This window comes from Leopardus geoffroyi, chromosome B2, assembly GCF_018350155.1.
Source record: "Leopardus geoffroyi isolate Oge1 chromosome B2, O.geoffroyi_Oge1_pat1.0, whole genome shotgun sequence".
Taxonomy (NCBI): Eukaryota; Metazoa; Chordata; class Mammalia; order Carnivora; family Felidae; genus Leopardus; species Leopardus geoffroyi.
This window is the reverse complement of record NC_059332.1, coordinates 49,622,499-49,638,818: the sequence shown is the minus strand read 5'-3', so window position 1 is coordinate 49,638,818 and position 16,320 is coordinate 49,622,499. Positions and strand designations below refer to the sequence as shown.

Here is a 16,320-nt window from a genome sequence, read left to right as displayed (position 1 = left end):
GGGACAAGTCAATCCACTTGTCTTGTTTTTCTTCTCTGTTAGTTGAGGTTGTTAAACAAGAGAAACTTACAGAGTCTTTCTGTCCTCTTGTTCTAAGATTCTGTAGCTCTGGTTATGAATTTATTATGGAGTGGATTTAAATAAGCCTATTTTCTGCAAGAAGAGTAGTCTGGGTGTGAACTGCTGTGTTTCTAACCTACTCCACTTGCTTTCTTTGTATCTATTTTCTGGGGAAAGCCTTCCTTATTAAATGAGCATTATTGTATTGTTCTCTCACTTAAAGTACTCAGCAACGTTTGGCAACTTTGCGCCTGGGAATTACCTCCTGCTCGTTCACACAGTCTCGTGGCCTTACCCTGACATCCTCATAAGGTGTGGGAGTTGGGTAGGGCAGTCCCTTCCATCTCTGCCATCACCTGGTCAGGACCAAGGTTGTGACTGGTTCTTCAATACCCAGTTGAGGCAACTCACCTATCTGGGTAAGTATAATTGGATGAGAATTTTGAGGGCACACAGTGGGAAACCACCATTCACTCTCCAATTCTAAACATTTGTGGTATGAAGTTATGAGGAACTGGGGGGGGGGAGGGCCGTGTGTTGCAGTGAAATGATTGGACTCTGAAATCTGACAGCTTGGGCAGTTGTCCTGAGTTCTGTGTCCCTTCTCCTTGTGCCTAGCCATATATCCACAGAGTCTGATCTACACTTGAGCTCAGGGACTATTAAATTTTAATAGCACCAGAGAGGGGAGTATGGTTAATTCTCTGGTATTTGTAAGTCTTTGCCGAATGGATTGTTGTATATTTTATTTGCACTGAATTGTACCATTCAAATTTTATTTCTGATTTGATCAACCATAAACTATAAAAACTCAGGATGGACAGAGATCCCTGAGACTGTTTTACCACTAAAGCTGAATGCAGCCATTAAGTAAGAGCAAATAGGTGACATAAACTTTAACTGTGACAAGGTTCACTTGATATATATTCTAGAAGAGAATTTTAATTTCAAATTGTTTTTTCTATTTCTTAGCATGCTTGTGAAGAGTCTGTCTTGTCTATTGGTCAGATTTTGTTCATGAACTGCAAACTTTAAATGGCCACATAAACCAAATGTGGTAAAGGAATATTTGTGGCATAAAGAAAATCAAGTCATGCAACTACAGATCTTCTTCTCCTTTGCTATCCTTATTTATTGAATTAATGGCAAGTTGTACTATTAAACTGTTTATTCACATATATGGTTTAAGTGCACATCTGTGTAAGTATGCATATTTATATATAGATGTACAGCTGTGTGCATATATGAGCATATATATGATATAGATGCATTTTTCAGTTTAAAACATTTTTATTAGGTAGATAGCCTTTATTAATTAACAAAATTCTTTGTATCAGAATAACCTAGGGTCTCCACCTTTAAATGATAGGAGTTGGAAAAGGGACAGGAAATCACAGAGGGTTAGTTGGTTGGTTAATAAACATGGAGACTGTAGGTCCTTAGGAGGATCCCCAGTGCTCTATGCAGTGGTTTCTGTGGTCATTTGTGCCACCTGTATCCTCTGAGTGAATGGGTGGGTAGGTGGCTAGCGCTACTTCTGTTCTCATTTCTGGGTGGTCCAGTGAGGATGTGAGGATTCAGGGGGGACTGAGTCTTGTGCTGCTCCTCGGTGGTGGTGTCCTGTGCAGCTGTGTTGGATTGGGTGGGTTTGGTTATGATTTTGGATATCCTTTCCGTAAAGTTTGCATTATTGCTGGAAAGCTAATAAGGCCATGATGGCAGCGAGGTAGTTGCTGCTGGTACCTCACCAAGACCCCGAGCAATAGTGTTCTGGCTCTTTGCCGATTAGTTTGTCACTTCCGTTTAATTGTTTTTTTTGGACCACGTGACTTTATAGGTCTGGGTCCTAATTGTTTTTTTGGACCATGTGACTGGGATAATTTACATAAAATATATTTCGTCTAAGAGGAGAACATAAGTCAAGACCTCACAGTTTATGTGGACATATTCCTGATATTTAAAAAAAATTATATGGGGAGGGTGGTTTATACCGAAGTTTCATTTTATCATAGTGAAACTGCTTGACCTCTTTCAGGTCCATTGAATTTCCTGCCAGGGGTGGGGGATGGAGAGACCATGCTCCTTTTCCTGAATAGCTTTGCATTCAGAGTGCTGCTTCACTGACAGCTGGCTGTGTTTCATCAATTTGTTGACCACTTCTAAGCGGACCATCTTTTGTATTGTTTGTTTGCAACCTTACCACACATCCCTCAGGATAGGAAGTTAAAAAAAAAATCACAATTATCTCTGTTTCCTCCATTTGGCTGCTTTGTGTGTGATTGTGAAGATACCTGACTCGTCTTAGACTCAGTTGAGAAAAGAAAAAAATCAGAACCCAGGCATTCTAGCTCCTGGCTATAGCTCTCCCCACTAGAGTGTGCTGCCTACTAAATAATCATTGATCACTGACCAAATAGGGTGGGAAGTGCTAGGCAGAGTTGTGGGAGAAAACTTCTGATTGATCCCCAGTGCCAAAAAAACAGAAAGTCCTGCACACATAATACATGTTGAGAGTATTGCTCTTCTCTGTGAAGGCAAGTTTTGTCTTTCTTTAGCAAATGTGTCTTTATGGGATGTAGGTTCTTTCGAAAGCTCATGGCCAGAGCTTACGGTTTAGGGTTTTAATCAGTGGCTGGCTATTTCACCTGGGGCGCACAATTATAAATGCTCCATGTCTCAGTGGCTTCAAGTATACGACGAGGTTAAGAATATCTACTTATCTCTTGGAATTGTGGTACAAAACACCCAGATATCTTCAAATGTGATTAGTATACCCTGTTACTTTACTACACATTTTCTCAGTAGATTATTCCTCTAGATTTTTTTTCTTTTTTTCCTAGAAGATTAGCAATGCCACATACCTTGAACTTAGCGTACATGTCATGACCTTTCTGAAACGGTCTCATTCCATTTTCCTTGACTAGATTTTATAAGATAACTGAGATTCATGATAACATGACATATATGATATATTGTTTTCGTGTTCGAAATTTAATACCACTTAAGCAATTGTTACCCATAGAATAAGATAACCTAGCTCATTTAAACATATCTTTTAAGAAGATTGGTTAAGGTTGCCTTTCTAAAGCCCCTGAGAATTTTGCCTAATAAGCCACTTGTGGAACAGACCATAGCAAAATACTCGTGTTCTACAGTTTGTGTTAGGACCATGAGGAGCAACGTTTGATGTGAGAAATGGTGACAAATGGTTCCAAACTGTAACTTCTGTGACATGCTTGGGAATGGGGAAGACTGCAGGATAAGCGTTCTTTTATATTTTCAGAGTCAGAGTCAAATCCAGCAAGCCCATTTTTTCTGTTTACGCGATTTGATGAACTAGCAGCTCCCGTCTCTGCCTTCCAGAGCCAGTTCCCCACTGCCTCTTTCCCTGCTGTTTTTCCAGGGATGTTTCAGTTCATGGTTAACTATTTTTATTTTTTAGTTACATTAACGCTATGAAATAATTAGTCAGCTAATTAATCTGGTTTACAAGCTTTGTAGGATTCTTCAGCTGTCAGTCAGGCCCAGGCCTGAGGCCTACATCTAGTCTCAGCTCTCTTGCCCATGTGATTCCCGTTGCCATGGCTACTGGCTACATCTGCTGACACCCCACTCTCTATTTATTGCTTAATTAAGAATTTCACGCTCAGCCCTTATCTGCCTCTAAGAACAAGCGCACACTGTTAAGAAATTCCAAATTTAGGCCCAGGCACAAGGAGAGCCTTTCTTGCAGGCTTGGCTGGATGGAGCCTCTCTAACGATCTTCTCGGCATCCCAGCCGCCACCCTTCAATCAAAAATCATTAAATGGGGCAAAGATAATGAGCATGTAGCATATCAAAAGAAGGATGTTTGCTTGGTCCAAAGGAGGAAAGGCTGCTAGACCCCATGCTCAGCTCTACTTCAAAGGGAGATGAGACTGCTCATCACTGGGGCCTGATAAAGCCTCATTTGTTCTGGGCTTGACTTATGAAAAAGGTCTGGTGTGTCAGGGTCCCGTCTCACAGACGCGGGATCCCCCGACCACTTGCCTCCACCTCTACCAGCCCCCCACCCCGCCCCGCCCTGGCCTTCCGCACACTCGTGTGTCAGCACTCAGGCAGCTGGGTCCCCCCAAAGCATCAGGCGGAGCGTATAATCACTGACTCTCCACTCACAATGGCCACTTGTAGGGGGGTGGCCGGGAGGAGGCCTTCATCACAATAGGAACACAATTATTGCAGCTGCTAGGGAGGGCTATGCTTCTTCCTGTAGGAATATAATAGGACTTGCCCCGAAAGGGAGGAGAAGGCTGGGGGGAGGTGATGGGGGTTGAGAGGGGTGGAAGAAACCATCTTGAGTTGATTATTCATATTCTGACTCTTGGAAGCCCGATGCGGAGCCAGTGGGGTTCCAGCAGCTGCTCGTGCACAGTCCTCTCCTAATAATTGTACATTCTGTCAGGGGTCAACTTACTTTTGACCCTGTCCTTTTATATCACGAAAAGGCTCTTTAGGGCAAACTGTTGGGTTGTGGCAGGGTGCATTAAACGCCCATAGCCCCTTACCCTTGCTTTCTCCTCCACCCACCCAGCAGCCGGTGATAAATTCATGTCAGATGCTGAGCCATTCACAGTTGCCCTCCCGGGTTCACACAGCCCCGCTCTCGCAGCAGAGATGCAGCCGGGCTGGATATTGTGTGAGGCGGCAGCTGAGCCAGCGCCTGCGAGGCGCAGAGGCTCCTGCCTACCACCTTCTTCTGATCTGATGGAAAAAAAGACATGTCTAGCCAGGCTGGCCAGTGCCTGTCTCCAAACGGCCCCCTCGCCAAGATAAAGGCAGGCTGTTTGGCAAGAAGCCGGGCCTGTGTTCCACGATGGCAAGAGGGCTGTAGATAGAAAGACAGATGGATCTTATTGTGTGCACCAGTTGTCCTGAAGAAGTCAAGTCACATCACACAGAAGGCTCAGAAAAGATGCTGTTAACCTGGGAGATCCTGACAATAAGGAGTGTCTGTCTTCCTGAGGTTGTGGCCAGGAGATCATGGGTACCTCCTGGGTTTCTGTCTTCTCAAAGAGCTCAGGGCTCGGGGATTAGGGCAGGCTGCTACCTACATCCTTCTGTTGTTCAGCTGGCCCAGAAGACCCCCAACAACTCCTTGGGAAGGAATTCTGTTAGCATCTGTGGAGGAGAGAGGACTCAACTTGCTCCCCCGAGCATTTTGGGAGGCTTTTATAAGCAGAGCCGAATCATAATCCTTTGAAACTCTGTCACCATTCCCATGCTGAGGCCCTCTAAGGCAATCCATAGCATTCTAGTTAATAAATTAATTTACATTCTTATAGAAAACTCATTCCCCAAAGATCCCCAAGGATTTTTGCCAGTAATATAGAGGATTGACTTTGGGGACCTGCACTAACCTTTATGGCAAAAATACAGAGAATGGAACGGGAGCTGGCGATATGAAAAGAGACTTTGCCTGTCCGTTGCAAGAAACTTCTTTCCAAAAGGAAAAGGAAGGAAAAAAAGGAGAAAAGGAAAGAAAAAAGCAAGGAAGGAAAACTTAGATGTCAGAATCAAATACTTTTTCTAGGAATCACTCAGATTAAGGAGCTAATTCTTAGGGATGCTGGTGGCTAGCCGTAGTTCATGTAGGGGATGGGTAGTACAACCAGTATTCAAAGTCAGCCTTTTTGACTCTAGTTTGGTGCTTTTTCTAGTATACTAGTGTTTTGGGGTATTTTTTAATGTCTATTTATTTATTTTTGAGTGAGAGACAGTGAACACAAGTGGGGAGAGGGGCAGAGAAAGAGGGAGACAGAATCTGAAGCAGGTTCCAGGCTCTGAGCTGTCAACGCAGAGGCCAGCACTGGGCTCGAACTCAAGAACTGTCAGATCATGACCTGAGCCAAATTCGGGCGCTCAACTGACTAAGCCACCCAGGTGCCCCATTATTGTTTGTTTGTTTTAATACAAGCTCATGTGTGTACCCTTGTAAACCAATTCTTTTCCCCCCTATTTATAGGAAAAACTTGTACTTATTAAGGGCTCTATACTTCCTAAATTTAGGTATTTGAATACTATCTTCACCATTTGTCACATCCTATGCCTCTTGTACCTTTATTTTCCTAAGATTTGTCTTAATGTACTAGTTTTTTTTTTTTTTTTTTTTTTTTTTTTTTTTTTTTTTTTACATTTTTTTTTTCCCAACGTTTATTTATTTTTGGGACAGAGAGAGACAGAGCATGAACGGGGGAGGGGCAGAGAGAGAGGGAGACACAGAATCGGAAACAGGCTCCAGGCTCTGAGCCATCAGCCCAGAGCCTGACGCGGGGCTCGAACTCACGGACCGTGAGATCGTGACCTGGCTGAAGTCGGACGCTTAACCGACTGCGCCACCCAGGCGCCCCTCCTAAGATTTGTCTTAAATCAATTACTGCACTGTCGTATTTTTAAAACCTAACCTCATTTTAAGCAGTAATACCCATAAAATCATGGGTTCAATGACCTAGTTGCTTTTTCTAAAATTCAGTAACATTCATAGCTATTAAAGTAAAACACTGATGCTACTAAAATCATTACCTCACATTTTATATTTTGAGAATATAATGTGATCTGCAAATTTTTGGTATAATTGATGAAAAGTAAGAAATGTGAACACAGGGATCTCTTTTTTATCTGGGTATCTTTCCTCACTTGCTGAGAACACCTGCTCCGGAGAACAAACCACATTTTTGAGGGAAGTTGTAAAATTCCTCAGTTCAGGGCTTTTTATTTTATTTATTGTATTGTTTTTAAAATATTTGTCTGTTTGTTAATTAATTAATTTATTTAGAGGGTGGGGGAAGGGGCAGAGGAAGAGAGGGAGAGAGGATCTTAAGCAAGCTCCATGCCCAGCATGGAGCCCAACACAGGGCTTAGTCTCAAAACCATGAGATCACGACCTGAGCCAAAAATCGAGAGTTGGATGCCTAGCTGACTAAGGCCCCTAGGTGCCCCTTTTAAGGCTTGTTAAATATGCCTCATGGGCAAACAGCTGGAATGCTTGTTTCCAGGCCCCTCCCTTGGAAGTTCTGCTTCTGTAGATCTACACAGAATCCAGGACATGACAGATGCCCCATACAAGTGTGGCAGGCATCACTGAGTCACAATAACAATCGTTATTGTTTTCTGAGTTAATTTATGAAGGTTTAATTGCGCTCTCAGGACTGTAGTTAATGTAGATATTAGATATGTCTATTGTGTCTTTCTTTAAATTTTTTTTAACGTTTTTATTTATTTTTGGGACAGAGAGAGACAGAGCATGAACGGGGGAGGGTCAGAGAGAGGGAGACACAGAATCTGAAACAGGCTCCAGGCTCTGAGCTGTCAGCACAGAGCCCGACGCAGGGCTTGAACTCATGCACTGCGAGATCATGACCTGAGCCTAAAGTCGGCCGCTTAACCGACTGAGCCACCCAGGGGCCCCATGTTGTGTCTTGAATAAGTTCTTTTACACCTAAAAAAATTTACATCCTTCCATTAATGAAAGCTTTTGGGGATAATGGAAGACTCAAAGATGATCACAGGATTTTCATATAATGTTTCTGTGAAGGATTTTAAAAGATCCTGTGTTAAAAGGGCCAAGGTGGCTGTGTTGCTGCCCCTGTGAAGCTGAAATCAGATGGAAGTATGGTCCTGTGAATCAAGCTTTAGCTACCAGGGACCAGTAATTCTCAATGGTTAAGAGAAAAAGGCTAATTTCTGGGGTGTGTGGTCACGTTTGCTGAACAGGGAGGGAGACACAGAGCAGGAGTGTACAGGAGTGCAAGATAGATTTGGGAGAAGAGGTGTGTGCAGAAGATAGGGCAAGCTAAACTGGAATGTAGAGAGAGAGGATCATACTTGATTGCTGGTCCATGAGAAGAGAGCTGGAACCTGGGTCCAGAGCAGACTGAGACTGAGAGAGAAGGCATGAGTCAGGGAGAGAATGGGTGAAATCTGCAGACACAAATTGCAGGTGCTGTTTCAGATTCTCTCCATGTGTAGTCAGTGGCTGACTTATGCTGTGTAAATGTGATCTGAATGAGGGGCCCCAATATGTGCGTAAACGTAATGGCAAAGTGTGAATGGGAATATGGATCAAGAATGAAATACAGGGGCGCCTGGGTGGCGCAGTCGGTTAAGCGTCCGACTTCAGCCAGGTCACAATCTCGCGGTCCGTGAGTTCGAGCCCCGCGTCAGGCTCTGGGCTGATGGCTCAGAGCCTGGAGCCTGTTTCCGATTCTGTGTCTCCCTCTCTCTCTGCCCCTCCCCCGTTCATGCTCTGTCTCTCTCTGTCCCAAAAATAAAATAAACGTTGAAAAAAAAAAATTAAAAAAAAAAAAAAAAAGAATGAAATACAAAAGGAGTCAAGGCCCATTAAGATGCCACCTGTTTTTTTTTTTTTTTTTAATTTTTACATGGATAAGTACTTATTTCTCCCTTCAAAACTGCAACAGAGAATGGGACCTACTCAAGGAGATAATTAATTTTTCTCTTCCCTAGTGCCCTAGTGAGGACAAAATTTGCCGGGAACAGTACAAAATTCTGGAAGACACTAGTATCATATTTGGCTGAGTAACTCTCCTCTTCCTTAGCACATTTCTCCCTTTCTTCTAGATCTCTGTGTTTATAGCAACCTTATATTATATAGTACTCATAAGAATAATTTGGCAATAATTGGCCCAAAGCCTTCTTTTCTTTTTGAGGACCAACCAGATATTTTTACAACCTGGGAAGGATCAACTGCAATGAGTTTCTGTTTATAAACAAAGTAGATTCACCACTCTCATATTACAAACTTAGAAATCATAAGCACCGAGAAGACACATGCATAATATCACAGCCTGCGTAAGGCTTTTTTCCTGAGTTGTTACCTTTTTTCTCAGATTTTCATCCCTCTTTGTATTTGTCCAAATTGGAAGTGACACTTCACATTTACACTGCCTTTTAGGGAGTCAAAGCACTTAGCAAACTTTAGCAGATCTGGTTAAGTTGCTTACAACTCTGAATACTATGGCTCATCATGATTAGGTACAGCTGTAAAAAGAGTAGAAGCATATTTCCTGGGTTTTGTTAACTGGCTGCTAGAATAATGAGCATGCCATAATAACAGTATTGATAATCACTATTATTCATGTGCCAAGAACTGTGCTAAGCATGTTACAGGAGTTACCTCATGTTTTCTTCCCAATAACGCTCTGAGGTAGATAGGACAACTATTTCCATTTTCACAGAAGTAAGGTTCAGAAATGGTGACGAACTTCTCAGTTACCACATCAAGGAACTGGAAGACCCAGGATTCACACCGAAGGTGTTAGACCTCATTCAGCACCACTCTCTCTGACTTCACTCTGAGGGTGTGGAAATGGTGTTGGGGAAGAATAACCCTCTGACCCAGTCACATCTCAGAACCAGCCTGCAGAGGGCCATGTACAAGTGATGGTGAAGGAAATCAGACTTTTTCAATCTTTCCTACTTTGGTAACTTTTCTCCATTTCTTTGGATACTGAAACTACTCCTCAGATTGAATGGTATTCACACACTCGTTCTAACCAAATAGGTGATTGCTTTTCAATATATGTTTTTGGGAAGAGGCTCCCCAGGAGGTGGGGAACATTTTTGCATGTGTAGAGGCTGAACAAATTCAGTGGTCATGCAGTTCAGAAGCCATCAGTGTAGAGCGGCAGATATGATAGCCCACTGACCAGGAAGCCTTGGATTACCAAGAACAGGGCCTGAGTTAAGTGAGTTAGTGAATGGAAGGGCAAGAGGAACAGCCTATAATCAGGGTTGGATATGGGGAGGGTTAGCCTTTTTAGTGTGCAGGTTAATCATCACCATGATGGCTACAGTGCACAATGCTTATGGTGGTTTTTTTCACCCAGGGGATTTTGGATACATTGATTATTTTCCCTATACTTCAAATTTATTGACCTATGTAGTGTGAAAAAATGATGACTCCATTTTTCCCTCCCCCAACCATTCCTCTTACAAGTATAAATTATACTTATTTTGAGTTAAATTAATAATTATAAAATGACTACAGTGGTTTTGAAAAAAGACTTTTTAAAGTGAAACTTTAATTTTTTACTTTACCTCTGTGGCTCTGTCTTAAGGAAGAGAACACAGATGTACTGAAATCTACAATTACTTGGAAGCTGCTGTTAACAAGGATGATTTATATAAAATCTTTAAATGAACTAATAACCCTTTCCAAATGATTCCTGGAATTTTTCCCAATTTTCCTTCTTTAGATTTTGATTCTTATACAATATTTAAAATATTTAAAAATATTACATTTTTTAATAACCCTTTAAAAGGGTTATTTCCTGCTTGTATTTGCTCATTTTGTTGAAATTGTCAGCTAAGTCCTGGGTATCCTGAGTTGAGCACTATAAATTTAGGATTTCTAGATTAGTCCATGAAAATTAAATGTTTACATGTCTAGCAATGTCTAATGTCCTAAGCTACATGAGAAAGTTCCTCCCTTCAAGATGTAGAGACAGAGCTAATGATAATGCAATCCTAAATTTATCACAGCTGATGCTTGATAAGTATTTGCTAAGTTGAGAGCAAGCTTGGGATAAATAACACCAATATCAGTGTGTTCACAAGTGGGTTAGTTAGAGATTATAGAAAAAAAGATGAAATACTGGGCTGGTGGCATTATATTTATTTATTTATTTACTTAAGATAGAAAAATGGGTAAAATATACAAAGGATAAAGAAAGAATATAAGCAAAACCTTGGAAGTAGTGATAAAGTAGAACACATAGAGAATCTGTTGGTCATTGTACCTAGTCGCAATATATGTACAGTGTAAGGAGAAAGCCATTCTATATAATGAAGAAAAATTAAATGAGAATAATTATCAAAATAAGAATAGAGGCATAGGAGAGGTCTCATCATGGATCTCTTTGAGGATTATTACTATTATTTTTTGTAATATTCTGAAGTGTATGCTTTGTAATTAGACAAAATGATCCTTGGTCTACTCTGTCCTGTGTGAGAGGAAAGGGTTTAGGGTTCCTTGGAAAGGCAAGTGGAGAGCATGGGTTTGGCCAAGTCCTCAAGGCTGCAGCCTTCAACGGCAGTGGGCCCTCCAGGGTGGGAGGTGTTGGTTCACATGACATCTGATAAGGCAGAAAGGTAATTAACCAATAAGAGACAAGGTGTTGCTGAAAAGTGGAGTTGGTGCACCTGATTACTAATTAATCAGGCGTGAGAGCACCTTGTAGATGCATCCACTATTTAATTATAGCAGCCTCTCTTGGCAAAGGAGCATATGTTCCCAGCTTAATCTACTGGTTTATACTGACATCAAATTGTCATTATCAGAAAGAATCAGGCCTTTTGATTATTTCCACTAATTTATTGAACACTTAAAATTAATGAACCCCAGGCCTTTTAAATGTGCTCAGTTGGTTTGGAAGATGAAGGAGAAAGGGGGGTGGAAAAAAGCCTTCATTAAAAGGACAATTTGTTTGGATAAAGGTAAAGCAAATACATTTCATGGGTGATCTGAACTCTATTGAAAAACACATGAATTCTAAAAGCCAAGCCTTCAAAATGATGGAGAGGAAGTAGGCTCTGAGGTGTGCCCTCCTGACCAACATTGGCCTCCAAAGAACATATGGCTAAAGGGTCCCCTCCCTAATTATTTATGTGTCAATTCTCTTGGAGACCTCACTGCAATTAAGTTTAATCAAATAAAAGCAATCAAAATCAAATGTTGGAAATCAATTGTTAGACTAACTAACAAGGACTTTTTTTTTGAAAATGTAGTTAGGTTGGGAGGAATTTAGGATAAAGCCATCTTTATCACATGAATATCTTCTGTATTAAGATGCTTTTTGCATCACATCCAAGTCGTGTTTTTTTTGTGTGTGTGTGTGTGTGTGTGTGTGTGTGTGTGTGTGTGTGTGTGTGTTTAGTTTCAGGTGAAGGCCAAGTCCAAGTGACTCTCCAGGTGAAGGAAGGAGTGCCCCCTACTATTTCAGGTGAGTATTAACCCACTCACCAAATAGAAGTGCCTGGTACAGCCGAATGTCCTCCAATAATAGTTCTAGAAATTCCTTCAATCTAATTGTTTTATAAACAGGCAATGCTTTCATGCCTAACGATTCCCTATTGTGTCATCCCTATAACTGAAAAATGTGTCTGCATTTCAAAGAAAGATATAAGAGGGGTGCCTTTCAAAACATTGGAAAGTAAGAATTAAAACATGTAAATAAGCACATTTCATAAATTATGGACCATATGTGCACACCGGAGTCCAGATCTGCAGATGGGCCATTAGGCTTCTACCAAATGGAAAGAAAAATTCAGGGTATCTCAAAACTTTAATTGTTCCCAGTAATTTCAGGACATCAGGGTAAACAAATCCTCCCCAAAAGTCAGATGGTTCTGTGAAATCTCTCTAACTCATAAAAGCCAAATTCTCAAAGACTAAAAGACTCATAAACACCTTCTAATGTATTTCATTGTTTGTTTTTGTTTATCCTGAGTAAGTTTATGCCTTTGCATCAGGGACAAATCTTTTCAAAGGCCAAGTTTTCCTTTGATTTCCAGACATTTTTTTGTGTTACATCAGAGCAGAGTCCATGCTAATCAGAAAATGATCTAACTCCTTCATTTAAATTAATAAATAAATGAAATAAAAGGTACTAGACTAAAACTAAACTAGATGTATTGATGGCTACTTCTCCATGCTTATTGGACTGGGAAGGATGTGGTTCTTTGTCTTCAAAACTGTTTCTGGGCTGCCATAACATTTTGTTCTTTATGTCCCCTGTCCTTTATCCTTATTTTCCTTTAGGTGGCTCAGAATGCATTATTTATTGTCTCTTGTGCAAGATGTAGAAGGAAACAATGATGAGCAATGATCTTTGGCTCCATGGGGTCTTATGGTCACATGGGGATATCAATCAAATGACTAACTAAATAATCAGTAAATAAATCTCCTTTAAAATAAGTGTTACCAAGAAAAGTATCTTGGAATTCTCTCTTCTCTGACAGTTCTGTATTCAAATTTCCAATTGTTTGGGTCAGTCTCCATTTGTAGAGAACATATCTGTTGGGTGTAGGTCTCATGCCAGGCCCCCTCAGAGGATACTGGACTGTTTATGGGTGGCCATTAATTACTCAGTCAGCTATATAGTCAAGGTGTCATGCCACTCAGGACTTAGTGGGAAGATTTTTTATTAAGGACTCTTTGGAAGGTGACTATAGGTGGCCAACATCTAGGACTTCTTAGCAGGGGTCAGTTTAACTGGAAGATGTTTCACTTGACCTATCAATTATAACATGCTAAATAAATAGAAAGCTTCATAAAGTTACAGAGTATTAATAAGGAAAAGAACCTCACATGCTATCCTATCCAATTGCCTCATTTTACAAATAAGGAAATGGAAGCCTAGAGATTAAATAGTTTGCTTAAGTCCCTCCTCTCACTAGCGAGCCTGGATGAGAGCTCAGGTTACTCAACTCAATTCAGTGTTCATTCTGCCATATAAACTCTATATGAGTTTATACCATATAAACTCTAAGATGTTTAAATTACCTTTTGAGCATATACTAATTTATGACCTAGATTAAAATTAATCATATATAATCAGTTTTCCTAGCCAAGATAATTTGGAACAAGAAATATTCCTAAAACACAGAGTTACAGAACTAGTACATGACCATTCATCAGGAAGAAATTTCAAATATTAATATACTTTAAAGATATTCCCTGATTCCCATGGTATAGGGTATTTGTGCTAATGTTAAAATTTATTTTAAAAAATTTGTTTACTGTTTATTTTTGAGAGAGAGAGAGACAGAGCATGAGCAGGGGAGGGGCAGATAGAGAGGGAGACACAGAATCTGAAGTAGGCTCCAGGCTCTGAGCTGTCAGCACAGAGCCTACCGTGGGCTCCAATCGTGAACCCTGAGATTATGACCTGAGCCGAAGTCAGACGCTTAACTGACTGAGCCACCCAGGTGCACCGCTAATGTCAAAATTTAAATATGAGTGTGTATTTTACTTAATGGAAAGTTGTATGAAAAACAGTAAAATTATTACAATAACAAAAATCCTTTGAAAGCAACTAATGGGATGATTAATGGAGTTCTCTGTATATGTTAACCCATTCAGAGATTCAACATGAGTGTATAATGCGCAGGTCATTCATGTTCCTCCAACACTATGGTCTTACTTATATCCTCTCAATGTCCACAGTGCTTTATACAATATTGGAGAGGAGAAAATGAGCAAGGAAACCCACTTTGGGGGGAAAGTACGCATATTTCTGAAGAGCATTTACCCAATGATGTATTTTCAGTGGGGGGTACCTGGATATATGGTGCATAGTGCCATGAGAACATTCATATAATCAGGTATATTCTCTTCCTAAATTTAATCCTTTCCCCACAGATCTAAGTTTATTTCCTTTCCTCACGTTTCTGAGAATCTATCAGCCCTTCTCTTATTTACAGTTAATCCATCTTTCAACATCTTTTGAATTTTGTCCCATCAGTAAATGACTCTGTCTTGTGTAGTTAGCCTCTCCTTTGCTGGCCTCTTCTGGTCAGTGCCTCTCAATTAAAATAAAACAAAGCAAAACAAAATTCATGGATACGGAATATTCCTCTAGTTGACATCTCTGCTGCAAACTTCTCGAAAGACTAGCCTCTTGATGCAGAGCTATAAAAAGCTTGGTGGATGAAGGATCAAGGTGGAGAAGGCAATATTTGGTTCAGATAGATAACAAGTTAAGACCACCTTAAATTGTGGCTTTTGTTGAGTGACAGATTTGTGGAGGAAAGCAAGATGAGGCCTCCTCATAAATGTTGGTCCTGACCAAAATTCATGGAGTCTGGTTTCAAGGTAAGACTCATTTATCTAAAGATTAGGAAGACAAAATACTAAGGGTCTCTAATCATAAAATGTTCAATCCTCAGTGAGCGTTTTGGATGATCTGACCCAGTGTCTTCCCATCCTTCCCTCCCCTGCATCCCTCAATCCGCTATTATCTACACTGGTTCCACCTCAACCATTCTGCTGGAGCCACTTTCATCTGGATCATCCATGCTCTGGTGGCCAAATTCAGCAGTCAATCCTTATTCACTCTTTTATCAGAACTTCACTGTTAACAAGATCACTTCTGCCTTCTGGTCATGTTCTATTTCTTAGGCTGCCAAAACATTCCTCTCTCCTGGTTCTTCATGCATGTCTCTGACTGCTTCTTCTTTAATTCTAGTAGGCTTCTTTTTTTCTCCCCACCTTTCTTTAATAGTAATAGGCACAAAGAAGCCTGATATTAAATATAGAAATCTAGTAACTCTGCAAGAGACTGGAACACTCCATGAGAGTGTTCTTATCTTAAGGCAGAATGGTATAGAATGGTCAACGTCGTTCATAATAATAATTCTTAGAACATTAAGATTCAGTTTGTTCATTTAAAGACAGTTTCAGCTCTCTTATATATTAGAATGAAGATGACAAAGTGAAGAATTTTTTTCCAATCTCTGTGATATAAAGAGTTTTTGAAGCTTGGTATATGGTTTTAAGGAAACTGGTTATTCCCCTTTTGAAGTATCACTGGAAATAAGGCAACAGAGCATCTCTCTCTGTCCTCTGTGGTGCTTCTTAGCGGCTATTTCAACAAAGCCTTCATGCCATCCCCACCTGAATATTTATATTACTGGAAAGGAGGCAAAATTGGGAGGAAACTAGGTATTACAGTCTTGGTGTTTATAAGATATTTATAAAGCCTTTTTCTGAGTGAGCCTTGTGCCAAGACCATGACTGATTCCCTTGGTGGAGTGTCTCTTTTGTGCTGATTAAATTCCCTAGGATTTCTTTCTTTTTTTTCTTTAATTTTTAATTTTTAATGTTTATATATTTTTGAGAGAGAGACAGACAGAGTGTGAGTGGGGAGGGACAGGGAGAGAGGGAGACACAGAACCAGAGGCAGGCTCTAGGCTCTGAGCTGTTAGCACAGAGCCCGACATGGAGCTTGAACTGATGGACCACGAGATCATGACCTGAGCCAAAGTTGGACACTGAACTGACTGAGCCACACAGGCACCCCTAAATTCCCTAGGATTTCTACTTGACCGCAATCTATATACTTTTCAGTTACCCAAGGGCTTTAATGAGACCATGATTACAAGGGAGTTGGATTCCAGTAGACAAAGTAACTGGGCATTCCCCAGGGTTCTGACCTAAGACATTTTTTCTTCTCATTTGTAATCCTCTGGAGATATCCTCA

At 40.6% G+C, this 16,320-nt stretch overlaps 1 protein-coding gene across 2 annotated transcripts in view; it reads left to right on the top strand.

Annotated features, from left to right (window-relative positions):
• The window catches only part of PKHD1 (PKHD1 ciliary IPT domain containing fibrocystin/polyductin), a 494,443-nt gene that overhangs the window by 251,086 nt on the left and 227,037 nt on the right, over positions 1-16,320 (top strand). For both annotated transcript variants that reach the window (XM_045498517.1, XM_045498518.1), the window contains exons 50-51: positions 284-479; positions 11,995-12,060. In XM_045498517.1, coding sequence (XP_045354473.1) covers positions 284-479; positions 11,995-12,060 — 262 coding nt within the window. The remainder of the gene's footprint in view (positions 1-283; positions 480-11,994; positions 12,061-16,320) is intronic.